Source organism: Rhododendron vialii, chromosome 9a, assembly GCF_030253575.1.
Source record: "Rhododendron vialii isolate Sample 1 chromosome 9a, ASM3025357v1".
Lineage (NCBI taxonomy): Eukaryota > Viridiplantae > Streptophyta > Magnoliopsida > Ericales > Ericaceae > Rhododendron > Rhododendron vialii.
Window position 1 is genome coordinate 7749251 of NC_080565.1, and position 16444 is coordinate 7765694.

The window sequence follows — 16444 nt, forward strand, 5'->3', positions numbered from 1 at the left end:
TTAGTGTGTTTTTCCCATTCTCTTTCTCGGGTAGATATCTGGCACATTTTTAGCTTCCTGTAAATACATATGAGGCCCGTAGTGTGTGAGATCATGTATAACCGTCCAAACACAAAATGTATTTGCATGTCCATCCCCCATATTCTCGGTATGGCCTCATGAAGACAGAAAATTGTGTTTGCAATAGATAGTTAGTTGAACATTTTTTTGGATCAAAAGTAGTAGATAGTATTATCTGCTGAATACAAATTGTTTCAGGAAAACATGGAGCTTCTGGAAGATGGCTACCGAGGTGATGTTCTTGGAGAGTCCACACCTGATGCTCTTGTCAGTGAATTTGTATGTTCCTTGTCCCTTCTTTTTTTGTTTTGGTTCAATTACTCTTTTTCTGCATATGTGTAGGGCAAGTGCCATTGAGCCACAGAATAAACAAGAGAATCAGAAGAATACAGGTTAACTTAAGTATGAATTTCGTATGAATTATTACGGAAATGAAATGAGAAATATCCGAATGCCAGTATGGACGACCTATAAATTCAGATTGAGCCACATCTTTCTCATACTTCTCAAAGTTAGCATATATTTTCATAGTAGCAACTATTCCTAGAAAGTAATTGCATGTTATACCGTGCGAGAAGTGCTTAGGGTTAGTTACTTAACCTTAATACACACGTAACATTTTAATATATAGTGACGAGTGATATGATACAAAAACCTATCCACCCCGCACTATATTGTTGCACTCCCGTTCAAGCTAGAAGCCTCGAACATACACATTACAAAGACCCATGCCAGCTTATTATACAACAACTGTAGACGTGGTTTGAACAACAATTTTGTGTAGATATGAGCTAACTGAGCTCATGTGGACACAGAGGGTAGCCAACGCACCATTATCCACCTTATTTTTGTGTTCAACTTTGTCACTTGGTGTTTTTCTTCTACAGTCTCAATTTGCTGACGTTATTTTTCCATTTCGGTGTTAAGAGGTTCAATTCTGACTGTTCTGATGCATATTGTTTGCAGATGAAAGGTGAGAAAGAACTCATTGAGAAAATATTGAATACAGAGATAAACATTTTTCTCGCGATCAGAGATGGGAGTGCTCTTATGCAGCACATGGAGGATTTTTATTACATTTCACTGCTCGAGGTACTAGCTGGACTTAATCATATAGTATGCGCTTTCTAGTAGAGCAATGTATCACCTAATTTGTTTTCTTTGGATTTTGTTTCCTTAACAGCATGTGAGAACAAATTACCAAACGGTTGCGAGATCACAAGCGGATGAAAAAGGTAGCATGTCAATCACTTGACAAATTCATATTGCACATAACACATCCGGGCTTGAATCTGCTCTCTTGGGTAGATACTGAAATATTCTTTAGGTTGAAACAGGGCATGGTATCAAAATAGTCACAAAGTGTATGTATATGTATCCAATAAAAATGAATATCCCTTTTGGTTTTCGAACTGCAAAAATGTGTGCAGCTTGTGACAATGTGATTGTAAAATTAACGTACATAATCACATGAACTTGAAAAGGTTGTTAGGATCTGTTATCTATACTTGTTTTTTTTTTAATAGATATTGCTTTGTAGCCACTCTGTATCTGGAACATGATGCTAAAAGTTCATCATCATCCTTTTTTACGTATGATATTGTTGAACACAACTCGAATAACGATGATATTGTCCTGACATTCCTGTTGGATTCACGTTACAACAACGTAGGTAAAGTACAACGCAAGTGGTTCTGTAAGAGTGAACAATGCGCGGAAACAACAAATATGTGAGTGTTTAATTTGGTTTTCTAATAGTAGATAGCTATTCCCGTCATTTTCCCCTATCCATTTGATTAGGAGAAAATTAAGAATGTTGGAAACTGAGTTGTAAAAAGTGAAGTGAAAGAGAAGAAGTGAAGGAAAGAAGAACGTATTTCTATGCACAGAAATGATTCGTGCACAGACTGCTGTGCACAACAGCCTTTTCCTCCCGCCCCGGGTCGCACAAAGATGATCGGAGCCGCTCATTTTGTTCAAAATATGTCGTTTAAGGTCTCTGTAAAAAATGAGCTTCATTCGATATCGTTAGAGGCGTTAACAAAACACCCAAAATCACTTCAGAATTTAGGCTAAATTTTGAAGTGATTTTGGGTGTTTTGTTAACGCCTCTAACGATATCGAACGAAGCTCATTTTTTACAGAGACCTTAAACGACATATTTTGAACAAAATGAGCGGCTCCGATCATCTTTGTGCGACCCAGGGCGGGAAGAAAAGGCTGCTGTGCACAGCTGCTGTGCACAGCAGTCTGTGCACGTAGCACAGCCCTTCTATGCATGCATCTAATATGAGAAACGAAATGCCATATTAGTATGGAAGCGGCTGCTATGAGCGAACACGGTAGCGTGCAGCTGTGTCCATCTTACCGTCTATTTCGGCAATCAGTGGTTCATTTTGTAAAACTCTTCCATAAAATCCAGGCCGTCCAAGTATACGCATAAATCTTTACTTTATTGCATCCTCCAAGTATATGATATTTAAGTATCAACAACAATATTATCTAAAGCTGCACATGACACTGCAGAGTCAGTAGTAAATGAGGTTGTAGCTAGGGAGGAGGAGGTTGACCATTCTTCAATAACGGTCGCACCAAAAAAAAAAAAAGATTTAATCGAGACTTACCATGTAATTTTAGCCTAATCACATCCTATTAAAAAAAAATTAGCCCAATTACACGGTAAATAATGTTGACTCACCTCATCAAGTGATTGAACAAATTGGGTTTCCCACTAAGTTGGAACTTCTCACAACAGGTTTTTTAATTCATGGCAGGTACTCCTTCCGTTCCGATTTAACAGTCTTTTTTGAAAGTTTAAGTCACTTTTCAATTAATTATATCTTGTAATTTATAATTTTTTATACGATTTTGAAAATATTTTATTATAATCGAGATCTATCAACCAAGATCTATATTTGATACTCCCTCCGTCCCTTTTTTTGTGTCCAGTATTCCATTTTGGGCTGTCCCTTAATAAGTGTCCATTTTGTAAAGTTAGGGGGGTAAAAGTTGGTGTATTGTCTATTTTGTCCCTAAAAGTAGATTTTATTTTGAAAAGTTAGTGAGTAAAAATGTAATGATGATGGGTAAGTAGGGAAAGTGGAGGAAAAAGTTGATGTGAAAGGAGTAATGATGATGTCTTTTTAATAAGTTGGAGTTACGAAGCAGGACATTTAAAAAGGGACGGAGGGAGTACAACATAAAATTTATTACAAATTTAAAGATACAACTAATTTTTTATCTGGTAAAATAGAATGAGGGACTATTAAATTGAGACAGAGGGGGTTATATTGTAGAAAGTACATTGGTAACAATGCCGGGCACAAATTTTAAACTTGCTGTTGGATCATCCATCTTGGTGAATAAACCTGTCCCTTATTTGTGATACATACAGTATAACGTCATTGCTTATCAATTATCATTTTTATCTTTTACCAATGTCACATGTACTTATGTCACATGTACTTGGTCAAAATGGGACTTTCTTAAAGTACGAACAATGCCGACCTTGTTCGTCTTAGGGTCTTAAAATTTTTGGGCATGATTTTTAATAAATTTTCTCTATCTATCTCTCTCCACTTACGCCTCCAATAAATCTCTCACAAAATCCAAACCGAATAAAATTATATGTGACATTTTGACTAATTGTCTAAACCTGTCTGCACAATTTATAAGATCTCTCTCTCAGATAGATGTGTTCACAACCGTTCCACGAGTAGGGCTCGAGTGCATAAAATAGTTCTAGCTGACTCAACTGTGTTTGGATTTGTGTCCGTACGTATAGTAGCTTTGCTCTCCCTATATATGTGTCAAAATAAAATAAAAATGTACGAAAGACGTTGGCTTGTGCCAGGTGCAAGTCCTACAAGGGTGTGTATTTGGACGACTAATATAAAATGGTCTTCATTCAATCAAACGTACATTAGCAACTCAGACTTCATTAAGTGAATCTCGTCATTGGAAGCAGTAGTGCCAAATTAATTTAATCTTCCAATGATTTCATCTCATGTTCATTGATTCTAACATCCCCCAAAAAAAAAATCAGAAATTTTTTAGTGTCAGTTTCTTCTTTGCTCATTAGATTCTGGTCCTGCCTATAACCTTTGAAATTCTTCCTTTAGTCCTTATTATATGTGTTTTTAATTATTTTTTTTAACAGCATGTATTTTTTTATTATTTAGATTGATTTATGGCCTTTTTTCTTTTCGCTCGTAATCCTCCTCCTATATATAAAGGAGGAGTTTTTCGGAGGTCCATCTTTCAATTTGGGACTACTATGCCCTTTAATTTCGGCCATTCTACCAATTGACCAAGCATGCCAAAGTCTGGTTACAATTTTGCCCCTCAATTTCGAACAATTTACAGTTTGCTTGGAGTTTAATAAAGTGCCACAGATTCTCTCTCTCTCCTACCGCTTTCCAATTAAAATCTCACAAACTCACCCTCCTTCCGCAAAACTCCTGGGACAACAACAGCAACGGCCAACAACCGGACCTCCTCGCCACCGCCCCCCAACTCACCCCCGACGACGCCCACTCCCTCCTCTCCTCCTTCACCCACGACCAGCTCCTCTCCATCGTCCAATCTACCGCCCTCTGCTACCCCGGCGTCCTCTCCGCCTTCCGCACGAACGGGCATCCGAGACCAAATCGCGTATCTCCTCTGCTCTCTCTCTCTCTCTCTCTCTCTCTCTCTCTGTTTTTGCTTTGTTAGACTCATTCGAGATTCTGTTCTCTTCTCATTCTCTTCAGATCGAATCGAAGAACTCAACGATGTTCAGATTGAATCGAAGAATTCAACGACCTGTGTCTCGACTCGAGATTCTGATGATTGTTGATTTTACCGATTTCTCTTCCATTCAACGATGTTCGGCTTCCAAATAAATCAATTTTTAGGGCTTATTTCTTGGTAAGATTTCTTAGGAATTTTGTTAGGGCTTTTTGTTTTGGTATGATTTTGTACATAGATCAGCTGATTTGGATAAGGAATTTTCTTTTCTTAACGATCTACTGATTTCCGCTTCTGCTCCTCCGCTATGAAATCGCAATTGGTAAGTTCTCAAGTTGGTTGTATGTTTCGCTAGAAATATAAGTTCATTTGGTTATACTCAAAGCCTTTCTTTTGTTTTGTTATGGATTAGACAATGATGAAGAAAGTGAAGAGAGCGATTTCTACTAATTTTGGTTCCAGCTTGCCGATTTTGAAATCTCACTTAAAGCTTGTGGTAAGTTTTCTTGTTAGAAACTGCACTTGAAGGTTGTATTTTCTTAATCTTTTGGGATATGAAATTATGACAGATCAGTAGTTTAAAGGAATGATGATGTTGATTTTGTTTTACCAAATGCAGAAATACAGATATTGGATTCTTCTCTTCGACTAAGAAACTGATGCTTTGGTGAGTTCTCAAATAAACTTTGTGCAGCTTCCTCTTTTGATTATTAGGACAAAGAAACCCCAAACTTGAGATATTTCTTAATTTCCTGTGAAACTTTGATGGTCCTGAATGTTTGGATGCATGAATCAATAGGTTACTTGACTTTACTATATATTCTGCTGATTGCGTGGTTAATCCTGATTACATGAATAACCAAAAGTTTTTAACTATAAGAAATGGATTAGTGTAGCCTTTATTTGATGAGCATAAATTCTACTTCAATCCAATGCACACAAAGGCAAATAAGAGGCCCCACATGGATGTATGGTAATTGGAACCCTGATGGTGGCATTTCACGTTTGGGTGTACCTCCTTTTGTCCATGAATGTGTATCCGCACTTATATATTTTCAAGTCTTTGGCTACATTCTGTTTCGTGTGCCTCCTTTTGTCCATGAATATCTGCTTTGGTTTCTAATTGCTTTCTTTCCATCTTTCTTTCTTCTTCTTCGTTTTGTCGCTCTCTCTTCGTGTTTATGTTTAAGTTAAAGATTGATCTGTTTTTTTTCATTAAGCACAATTATTTCCTCAAATGGAATCTCTATAGAGGACATTTCATGCAGCTTATGTTATGTGTAGCTAAATTTGATGAATGGGGTCATTTATCTGGATAGTTGGCTTTTTGTTGTGTTGTATTAGATCGAGAAAGCATTGAGAGGTGTGAAAGTTGAAGTTACACACTGTGGGAATATTCATAGGAAATACCGGATATCTGGGTTAACCTCACAAGCAACTTTCGAGCTAACTTAAGTTTCAATGTTTAGTTGGTATTTAAGAGTAATGGTTACGGAAGTTTGAGGTTTTTTTTTTTGAACCGTGCATTTGCTTTTTGGCCCACAGGAAAATATTTGATGATCTTTTGAGACATTGAATTAAGTTATTTTGTTTATTACTAGCATTTGTATTGCAGTAGAACTTGTTTTGGTGTATTTTATTGAATATCATAAAAATGGTGTTGCTGTGTGTAAATTCACGAAAGGAGTATTAATTGTCATTTGCATACTTTCGTGGTTGATTGATTTATTGGAAAACTGTGTTGGTGGCCAAAATTTCAATCTGAAGGAGTACCAGTAGTTACATAATTTGGTTGTTCATATATTTAATGGTGTTTACACCTGTTACCAACGGTGAGCAAGAAGAGGTGTAATTAATGGGCTGGCGCTTTTGGGAGAGACATTGTCAAATGCTGTCAGCACGGCACCATTTTTACGGGCCGTCATTGGTAACGTTAGTGGTAAGGAAAATAAAAGGCGTGTTCAGAAGCGCCGGTTGTAATTAATGCAGACGTTTTCAAAGTGTCACAAAGATACACCGATGGCCGCAAAGTCAGCGCCTGCCTAAAGCGTTGGCATAGGTCTTAGCGGCGTTTTTCAGGTCTATAATAACGTTTTCCAAATACCAGCGAAGGCTTTGATTTTTAGCTTGGGTTTTGATTTTTCGTTTTGGGTTTTAAACTGCAAACCTCATTTCTACATTCAGTTATCGAAAATGAACTGACAGTTACTAAATTGGACTGCTCTATGTGCCAGAAATGCAGTCGTGAATCAACATGGTTGGGTCTGATCTTCCGTTCGAATCATTCTGATTGCCAGGTATTCGTTTGTGTTTATTCATTTCTTTGCAAATAGGATTTGGATTTAGGGTATATTTTTGAAAATTGCATATATTAGTAGAATGTTCATTTTGATTATTCCTTGTTCGTAGCTTAATTTATTTAGTCGGGAAATACAAATGCCTATTTAAAATTTTAGTTAGTTTTTCAATGGTCTCGGTATTTGTTTATTTTCAACCCTTGATCTACTGTTATGTCTTGAAATTCAAAAAGGTTTATAGAGATAAATTGTAATCTTTCCTGTAAAACTATATTGAATCTACAAGATTGTATCAAGTTGCACTCTAACTGATTTTACTTTGGTGAAATGGACATGTGTAAAATCCTCTTTAGTGAAAGATAAGTTGGTTGCTAGCATGCTATAGACTACTTGATAAATGCCCTTTTTGCACAGAGTTCTTGGTAAATGTAGTATTGTGGCATTCATATCCTGTCCGGTGTAATATATTTTAGGTATTTATTTCGATATTGAGTTATAATTTTTTCAAACAGAGGTTGTAGTATAACGGTTTATGTTTTCTCCTTTTTCCCTTCCAAATATTTTCCAAGATCGAGTTTCCTTCTTTCTTTCTTTCTTTTCTTTCCATGGGCTATATTTTGCTAATTTATGGTTTTGGTAATCATAATGACTCACGACCACATTGCTCTAAGTATTACACATCTGATTATAAAATATTGACTGGTAAGCAGAAATGGATTTGCAACCCTGTGCAGTGTGCATTGTGAATTTACAATTGCATATCCACTTACCAAGTTTTAAGGCAACCATTGATCATCTACACCTGAATTCAAGTTGCTGGCTGCTCTTGAATTTTGTAAGGACTATTTTGGGATCGATGTTCAGGTCACACCTTACGTTAGCAAGTAGTCCTTTTCCTGGATCTATGAGACATCCTTTTGGCTGCCCATGTATAAAATGCTTGCAAATGTAATTGAGCCTTGGACCATTGCACAGTCCTTTTGATAAATTTATGGATAAAGACAAAAAAATGAGTGTGGATGGCTAAAAGGAGAGTGTGGAAATCAATTCCTTTGAATTACTACAGACATTCCTCATTGTGCTGTCATAGCAGATAACATCATCCCGAAGGATCACATTAAACAATGAACAAGGTTCTGTCAACCCTCTAGGTGAACAAACACTTACTTCTCTGGCCGAGATAGAATGAGCATCTCTTGCTAGGGGTCCAATCCATGAAAAAGACAGCTCTTAACCAATCCAAATTCCTGAGACTTTTTCTTCTTCCTTCAAGTATCTTGTTGGTTTACTTAATTTTCTTTTCAGATTTAATGTTGTTTATTCTTAATCATTGTGGAAATTATGTGAAGAGTGGTTGGTATTTATTCCTTTTGCAATGCAGTAACCGTATGATATAATTGCAGATCCTGACCTGAACACCTATGTTGGTACCATGTCTCCATTTGAACATGGGGAACTTTTTGTTCTTGACGACGAGGGAGAGGGTTGCTTACCGGTTTCTTTTTTTGCATTTTTTTTTGTTGCTTGGCAAAAGTTAGTATTTGTTAGATTGTTGAATTAGCACCTTGGAAATTGAGTTGAACTCCAGACCTACTTTCGCCCCTAAGTGCACTCCTAATGCCATTGGGCCAAAGGCCTCTTGGCTTCTTCTACACCTATTACGTAAGTAGCTTAGTGTTGGACATAATTTAAACTAAGATATCCTTGTGGCGAGAACATGATGAGCTAATTGAGAAGGAAGAAAGAATGAAGACAATTGTATTATAAGAGGAAATAGGTTAAGGCTGAGATGTGTATTTTAATAGGAAAGGAAAAGGGGTTTGTCAGCATTGGAGCAAAAACAGTTGCTGCATTGAGAGATCACCAATTAGTCTACTCTGCCACAGGTCCTCACATTTCCCAACCCAAAAAATGGATCCCATTTCTTTAACAGTAGTGAAGTTAGGAAATGTATATCATAATATTCTCTCATGGGTTAAGCATCATGTCCCAATGGTTAGACCATAGTGCTATGTAACTATATCAAACCAAACTAAGCCTTGAGTCCCAATCAAATGGGGTCGGCTATATGAATTCTTGTTTTCCATTCAGATCTGTCGAGGGCATCGTGTCCTGTGATATCCAGAGAACCTTGATACGTGCACTAATTCATGCAATCCTCATATTTAACATGGCATATGAAATTCTTGTATCGAATTGATATCATTACCACTGTAGTTTATAATCTCAAATTCAAAGCCACCCTTCGCAACCTTCTCCCCCTTTTGACCCTATGTTGTTTTCAACTACATTTGTTTGTCTGATCGCCTTCTATGGGGTTTTAGGAAACATTTCCTCAACTACTTAGTCACTTAAAAAGCAAAAGGATTACATGTCTCACATATGCAAAGTGCAGATTATAGGTTTATATGTACAACTGCAAAAGACCTGCTATAGTAGTTAAGTTTATGCAAGTGCTAATATTTGTTTTAATCAATGCATGTATTGTGCCTTTGTAACTATTACCAACTACTTCTTACAGTTTCAACTATACGGTTAAAATCCCACAAAATTACTGCCCTCAAACATAATTTTTTCCCTTCGATGGGCATGGCATTCATGCCTTGCACGAATGGAGAACCTAGTAGTATGTAAGGGCCCTAACCTTGAAATTCGACTTAGGATCCCAAGGTGTCAGGGACAGCCTTGATCAAATTCAAAACGATACTTACTAACTTAAAACACTACAACTCAGGTGTCCGATCTAGCTTTTTTGCACCTCGACTAATTCTAAGAGACTAATCCCACCGCCCACTTGCAGGGTTTCCTATTAAAGCCAGAGCAAAACTTCGTATGGACTTGCCTCAAAGGAGTTGATAACACCTAAGGTTTCGAAGCTGAGACCTACGAGGGAGCAAACCTCTTAGGTCCCGACCACTAGGCCAACCCTTTGGGGTTAACAAAACCCTTTTGTTGATTATTTGGTAAGTAACACATGTCTTATTTGATTTTTTGCTTAAATGATATGCAGGCCAATGCCAAACATCTCATTTAAAAATAGTACATTAAATATTTACATGGATATGAAATTTTTCAAAGAATGACAAGAAAGTCATTCATAATATTGTGTTGGGAAATTGAATGGATTGGGGGTCCATTACTTTCCCATATTCATGGTGGGGGTTACCTCTATTCATTGTGGGGGTTATTCCTCTATTCATTGTAGGGGTTTTTTCCCCATTCATTCTGCCATTTACTCCACGAATTGAAGGCCAGGCAGCATTACAAGGGTCAAGTTCTGCCTATATAAGGAGCATTTCACAACGTAGTTCAACACAATTCACACAAAAGTCATTCTGATACATTGTGAGAGAAAGACAGACGCTGAGTTAGTTCGCCAAGACGTTCTTCGGTGGTGTTCCGACGTTCGTGGTCCGAGCCGGATCAATCCTGGGAGACAGACGCCGAGTAACCTCAACACCCTTCGGTAGGCGGTGAATCTGTTTTAAGGACACCGTGTGAAACAGGGGTTTTGGTTCATGAATCCATTCTGTATTTCGGTTTGCATTTCAGTCTTTGTAATTTCATTATGTTGTAATTCTATTCATACGTAAATGTTATATAATTCGTACTCTGGATTCCCGATTGTAAACATTTTGTGTAACAAGCTTAAGACAGATTTTGATCGTTTGATCGACAATCGGATTTCCAGAAAACGTATTCTGTTTGGGACTAACATTTGGGTTGCAAGAACAATTTGGTGACAGATTAGTTTCCTTAGTGGATTAATCACTGGTGCCTGCGATTATGGAATAATCTGACAGATTGCTCGATGTTTAAAGAAATCATTTGCAAACTTGTTTGGCTTCGGCCTCGTTGGGAACAGAAAGGCTTCGGCCTAAGGCAGTCGTGCGCGGCTTGGCCGTGGTTCAATGGTGTATGGCCTTTGGAGCAGTCTACTCGGTTTCTACCGTGACACTGCTCGGCCCTAATCTGTTGGTTTGATCGGCCTCTGGAGCAGTCTACTCGGTTTCTGCCGTGACACTGCTCGGCCATAATCAGTTCTGTGATCTGCTCGGTGGAAGCAGTCTGTGTACGTGGCATTATGATCAGCCAGTGGTGGGCTGAATTCGGCTTTTTGTGCTATGTTTGGATCGATCCCAGCTGAGGGCCAGCCCTCAGACTCCCGCCCGGGGGCACTGCCCCCAAGACCCCCAGGTTACTTGGTATTGTGGAGATGTCAAACTTTGCTTATTTGATAGATTGTTAATCTATGCTTGTATAGCTTGTCATTTTGAGATTGAGATTTGTTCTCTTATATGTGGTTATTCCTAATTTCAAGAAAATATAACAATTGAGCAAGGAAAAACTACCGCCACCGGCAAAGACAAAGAAACTAGTAGTGTCAGCGGAAATGGAAATGGTAGTGGTGCTATTCCAACTCATGCTCCTATTCCTGGGATTCCCAATGTTCCAATGTCTCACGTGGAGAGGCCGAGCAAATTTGTTGGGGTCGACTTCAAAAGGTGGCAACAAAAGATGTTGTTCTATCTCACCACCTTGAACTTGGCAAAGTGGCTTATTGAGGAAGCACCTGTTATTGCTGAGGACAATCCCAACACTCAGAAGCGAATTGATGTGGCCAGATGGAAAGAGCATGACTACATGTGCAAGAATTATATTATGAATGCTCTAAATGATTCGCTGTATTCTGTATATGGCGAGGCTCCGTCGGCAAAGGAGTTGTGGGATTCCTTGGAAAGGAAATACAAGATCGAGGGTGTTAGGTCCAAAAAGCTTGTTGTGGGCCGGTTCCTTGATTATATGATGGTGGACTCCAAGTCTGTGGCAGTCCAAGTCCAAGAGCTGCAACTCCTGCTCAACTAGATCAGGACTGAAGGGATGATTCTGAGTGAAGCATTCCAGGTGGTTGCGGCCATCCACAAGCTACCCCCAGCATGGAAAGAATTCAAGAGCTATCTCATGTTCAAGAATAAGGAGATGACCTTGGAGGCTCTTTTCATCAAGCTCCGTATTGAAGAGGAGAATCGGGGTATGGATAGGAGTGCAAAGCCCTCCTACATGGCCAAGGCAAATATGATGGAACATGGTCAATGGTGTGAGGAAAAACCAGAATGACAGGTGTTCTGACAAGCGGTCTGACAAGCAAGCTGGTAAACAAAAGGACAAGAGTGTCAATCTGGGACCGAGAGGTGGTGTTGCCAAGAAACAAAAAGAGAAGTTTCAGGGTACATGCTTCAACTGCAACAAGTTTGGGCATAAAGCTTCGGAGTGTAAGAAGCCACCTAACCCTCGCACCTAGGCCCACTTGGCTCAGGTGGAGGCAGGAGTGTCCGATATCAACCTTTCGGCTATGGTATCTGAAGTGAACATGGTTGGTTCAAACCCGCAAGAATGGTGGGTAGACACTGGGGCTACATGTTATATCTATTGTGACAGGCAGTTGTTCACTACCTTCGAGCCGGTTGCTAATGGTGAAAAGCTATTTATGGGGAATTCAGCTACCTCGGATGTTGCGGGGCAGGGGAAAGTGGTCCTAAAGATGACTTCAGGAAAAGAGTTGACTCTGAATAATGTGCTGTTCGTGTCAGATATTCGTAAGAATTTGGTTTCTGGTTCGCTGTTGAGCAAGCACGGCTTCCGCTTGGTTTTCGAGGCAGATAGGGTCACTCTAACTAAAGCTGGAATGTATGTAGGGAAAGGTTACATGACCGATGGTCTCTTTAAAATGAATGTAATGACTGTTATCCCTACTATCAATAAAAAGAAATCCCATGTTGCTTATGTGCTTGAGTCTTCCTTTTTGTGGCATGGTAGACTATGTCATGTTAATTATGATTCTATGCGTAGATTAATTAACTTGAACCATATTCCAGCTTTCCAATTCAATAAGAAACACAAGTGTGAGACTTGTGTAGAGGCAAAAATGCCGAAAGCATCTTTCAAAGCAATAGAAAGAAACATAGAACCTTTGGGTTTAATCCACACTGATGTGAGTGATCTGAAATATGTCCAAACTCGGGCCGGTAACAAGTATTTCATTACTTTTATCGATGATAGCACTCGATTTTGCTATGTGTATTTGCTGAAAAGTAAGGATGAAGCCCTGGACAAATTTGTCCATTACAAGACTCAGGTTGAGAATCAACTGAGCAAAAAGATTAAGGTGGTCAGAAGCGATCGTGGTGGTGAATTTCAGTCACCGTTTGGAGAATTCTGTGCCTAACACGAGATTATCTATGAAACCACGGTAACTTATTCGCCTCAAACTAACGGAATTGCTGAGCACAAGAATCGTACATTGAAGGATATGATGAACGCAATGTTGATCAATTCTGGGTTGCCTCAGAACATGTGGGGAGATGCTATTCTCACTGCCAATTACATCCTCAATAAAATACCTCGGAAAGATGTTGGTAAAACCCCGCATGAATTGTTTAAGGGTAGAAAGCCTACCTATAAATTCTTACGAATATGGGATTGTCTAGCGAAGGTGGCGATACCTCCTCCTAAGAAGGAAAAGATAGGCCCTAAAACCGTTGATTGTGTGTTCATCGGTTATGCAGACGATAGTAGTGCCTATCGATTTCTTGTGTAAGAGTCAGATATACAAGATATTCACAAGAATACTCTCATGGAGTCAAGGAATGTAGTGTTTTTTGAACACATATTCCCTTATAGATCCATTAGAGAGTCAAGTTCTGCTAAACAGACCTTGCATCCGGCTAATGAAAGCAGACGAGGCCAAGGAGAGGAAGTTGATGTTGAACCACGACGTAGCAAGCGAGCTAGAACATCAACATCTTTTGGTCCAGATTTTCTAACGTATTTGGTAGAAAATGAGCCTCGGACGTACCAGGAAGCTGTAAGCTGCCTTGAGGGTCCTTTGTGGAAAGAGGCCATTAAGAGTGAGATTGACTTCATACTGCAAAACCATACATGGGAACTAGTGGATTAGCCACAAGGCAGTAAGCCTCTCAGCTACAAATGGATCTTCAAAAGGAAGATGAAAGCAGATGGGTCAATTGATAAGTACAAAGCTAGGCTTGTTATCAAAGGATACAGACAAAAAGAAGGCCTAGATTACTTTGATACTTACTCACCTGTTTCCAGGATAACATCCATCTGAATGATCATTGCGATTGCTGCACTGCGAAATCTTAAGATACATCAGATGGATGTCAAGACAGCTTTTTTGAATGGCGACTTAGATGTGGAAATCTACATGGAACAACCTGAGGGTTTTTCTGCGCCAGGATAAGAGGGGAAAGTCTGTAAACTTGTTAGATCTTTGTATGGTCTAAAGCAAGCACCGAAATAATGGCATGAGAAATTTGACAATGCTATGTTGTTAAGTGGTTTCAAAATCAACGAATGTGACAAGTGTGTATATGTCAAAGACACAGCCGATGGCTACGTGATTTTATGTCTTTACGTTGATGACATGCTCATTGTAGGTAGTAATGATAAGATGATCAAGTCTACTAAGAACATGTTGAACACTAAATTCGACATGAAAGATATGGGCCTTGCAGATGTAATTCTGGGGGTCAAGATCACTAGAACATCTGATGGACTCGCTTTGTCTCAGTCTCGTTATGTTGATAAGATTCTTGAGAGGTTTGACAAGTCTGGTACAGAGATAGCACGTACCCCTATGGATTTAAGCCTCCACTTATCCAAGAATGTGGGGGAAGATGTGTCTCAATTGGAGTATTCCCGGATAATCGGGAGTCTTATGTACTTAATGAGTTGTACAAGACCTGATATAGCACACTCGGTGAGTCGATTGAGTAGATACACGAGTAATCCAGGGCTTGATCACTGGAAGGCGATAGTTAGAGTGCTACGCTATTTGAGGTATACTCGTGATCTGGGACTGCACTATACCAAATATCCGGCAGTACTAGAAGGGTACACTGATGCAAATTGGATATCAGACGTGAAAGACTCAAAATCCACGAGTGGATATGTCTTTACACTTGGTGGTGCAGCAGTCTCTTGGAAATCTTCGAAACAGACATGTATAGCACATTCAACAATGGAATCAGAATTCATTGCTTTAGATAAAGCAACTGAAGAGGCAAAATGGCTACGCCATTTTGTAGAGGATATTCCAAGATGGCCAAAACCTGTGCCTACAGTATGCATTCATTGCGATAGTCAATCGGCTATTGGAAGGCCACGGAGTAACATGTATAATGGTAAGTCTAGACATATACGACGTAGACATAATACCATTAAACAAATGCTCTCTAGTGGGATTGTCACTCTTGACTATGTGAAATCAAAGGACAATATTGCGGATCCGTTAACCAAAGGGTTAAACCGAGAGCTGGTTAATAATGCATCAAGGGGAATGGGGCTAACGCCTATTACGCTCAAGTTATCGTGAAGGAAAACCTATCCTAGCTGACTGGAGATCCCAAGATCTAGGTTCAATGGGACAACCTACTTGCAAGTAACAGAGAATGATCACTGAGGAGATATGCTCTCCTACCTATTCCTATGGTGTGAACAGTGATACCTGCAAATGGAAACGGGTTAAGCATTAGCTTTTAATGACTCTTATGCACTGGAATGCCAGGCGGGGTATAGCAGGATACCCTTTATAAGAAGGTCACCTATGTGAGTATGAAGTGGGGCCGCTTCTATGGGAATTCAAAAGGCAAAATTCTCGAGAGAATACTTGCAGAACCAGGAAGGGGTGTCATGGCCGAAATGAACCCAATAGTGAGAACTAAATTGCGTTAGGAAAAGCTCTTGTATGAAGTCTATTGACTCGGTTTACATCAACGGCAGAACAGTTCAAGACATTACGTTCACTGGTCAGCCAGTAAAACCGATGGGCTTTCACAAGGGAAGGTTCAAGGCCAAAAGCTACCTATCCTATGCAGGGATTATCCGTTGTGCTCTCTCTCCAGCGTCTGCATTAGGTCTGGTCCCAAGTCCATTCATGTGGGGGACTGTTGGGAAATTGAATGGATTGGGGGTCCATTACTTCCCTATATTCATGGTGGGGGTTACCTCTATTCATTGTGGGGGTTATTCCTCTATTCATTGTGGGGGTTTTTTCCCCATTCATTCTGCCATTTACTCCACGAATTGAAGGCCAAGTAGCATTACAAGGGTCAAGTTTTGCCTATATAAGGAGCATTTCACAGCATAGTTCAACACAATTCACACAAAAGTCTACTAGCATTCTGATACATTGTGAGAGAGAGACAGACGCTGAGTTAGTTCGCTAAGACGTTCTTCGGTGGTGTTCCGACGTTCGTGGTCTGAGCCAGATCAATCCTGGGAGACAGACGCCGAGTAACCTCAAAACCCTTCGGTAGGCGGTGAATCTGTTTTAAGGA

At 39.4% G+C, this 16444-nt stretch overlaps 1 protein-coding gene and 1 long non-coding RNA gene across 3 annotated transcripts in view; both read left to right on the top strand.

The window, feature by feature from the left end:
• The window catches only part of LOC131300340 (uncharacterized), a 36759-nt gene extending 35156 nt beyond the window's left edge, over positions 1-1603 (top strand). The window contains exons 16-18 of one of the 2 annotated variants that reach the window (XM_058326117.1): positions 259-339; positions 1027-1152; positions 1244-1603. In XM_058326117.1, the coding sequence (XP_058182100.1) occupies positions 259-339; positions 1027-1152; positions 1244-1315 (279 nt within the window). In that variant the 3' untranslated portion in view covers positions 1316-1603. Of the gene's footprint in view, positions 1-257; positions 340-1026; positions 1153-1243 lie in introns of both variants that reach the window. The other variant, XM_058326120.1, reaches the window with a different exon arrangement.
• Positions 1604-4506: 2903 nt separating this feature from the next.
• Positions 4507-7637, top strand: LOC131300346 (uncharacterized). Its single transcript, XR_009190930.1, has 4 exons — positions 4507-4968; positions 5201-5316; positions 5408-6455; positions 7445-7637. It is a non-coding gene; the product is annotated as an uncharacterized LOC131300346 (long non-coding RNA).
• The last annotated feature ends 8807 nt before the right edge of the window (positions 7638-16444 follow it).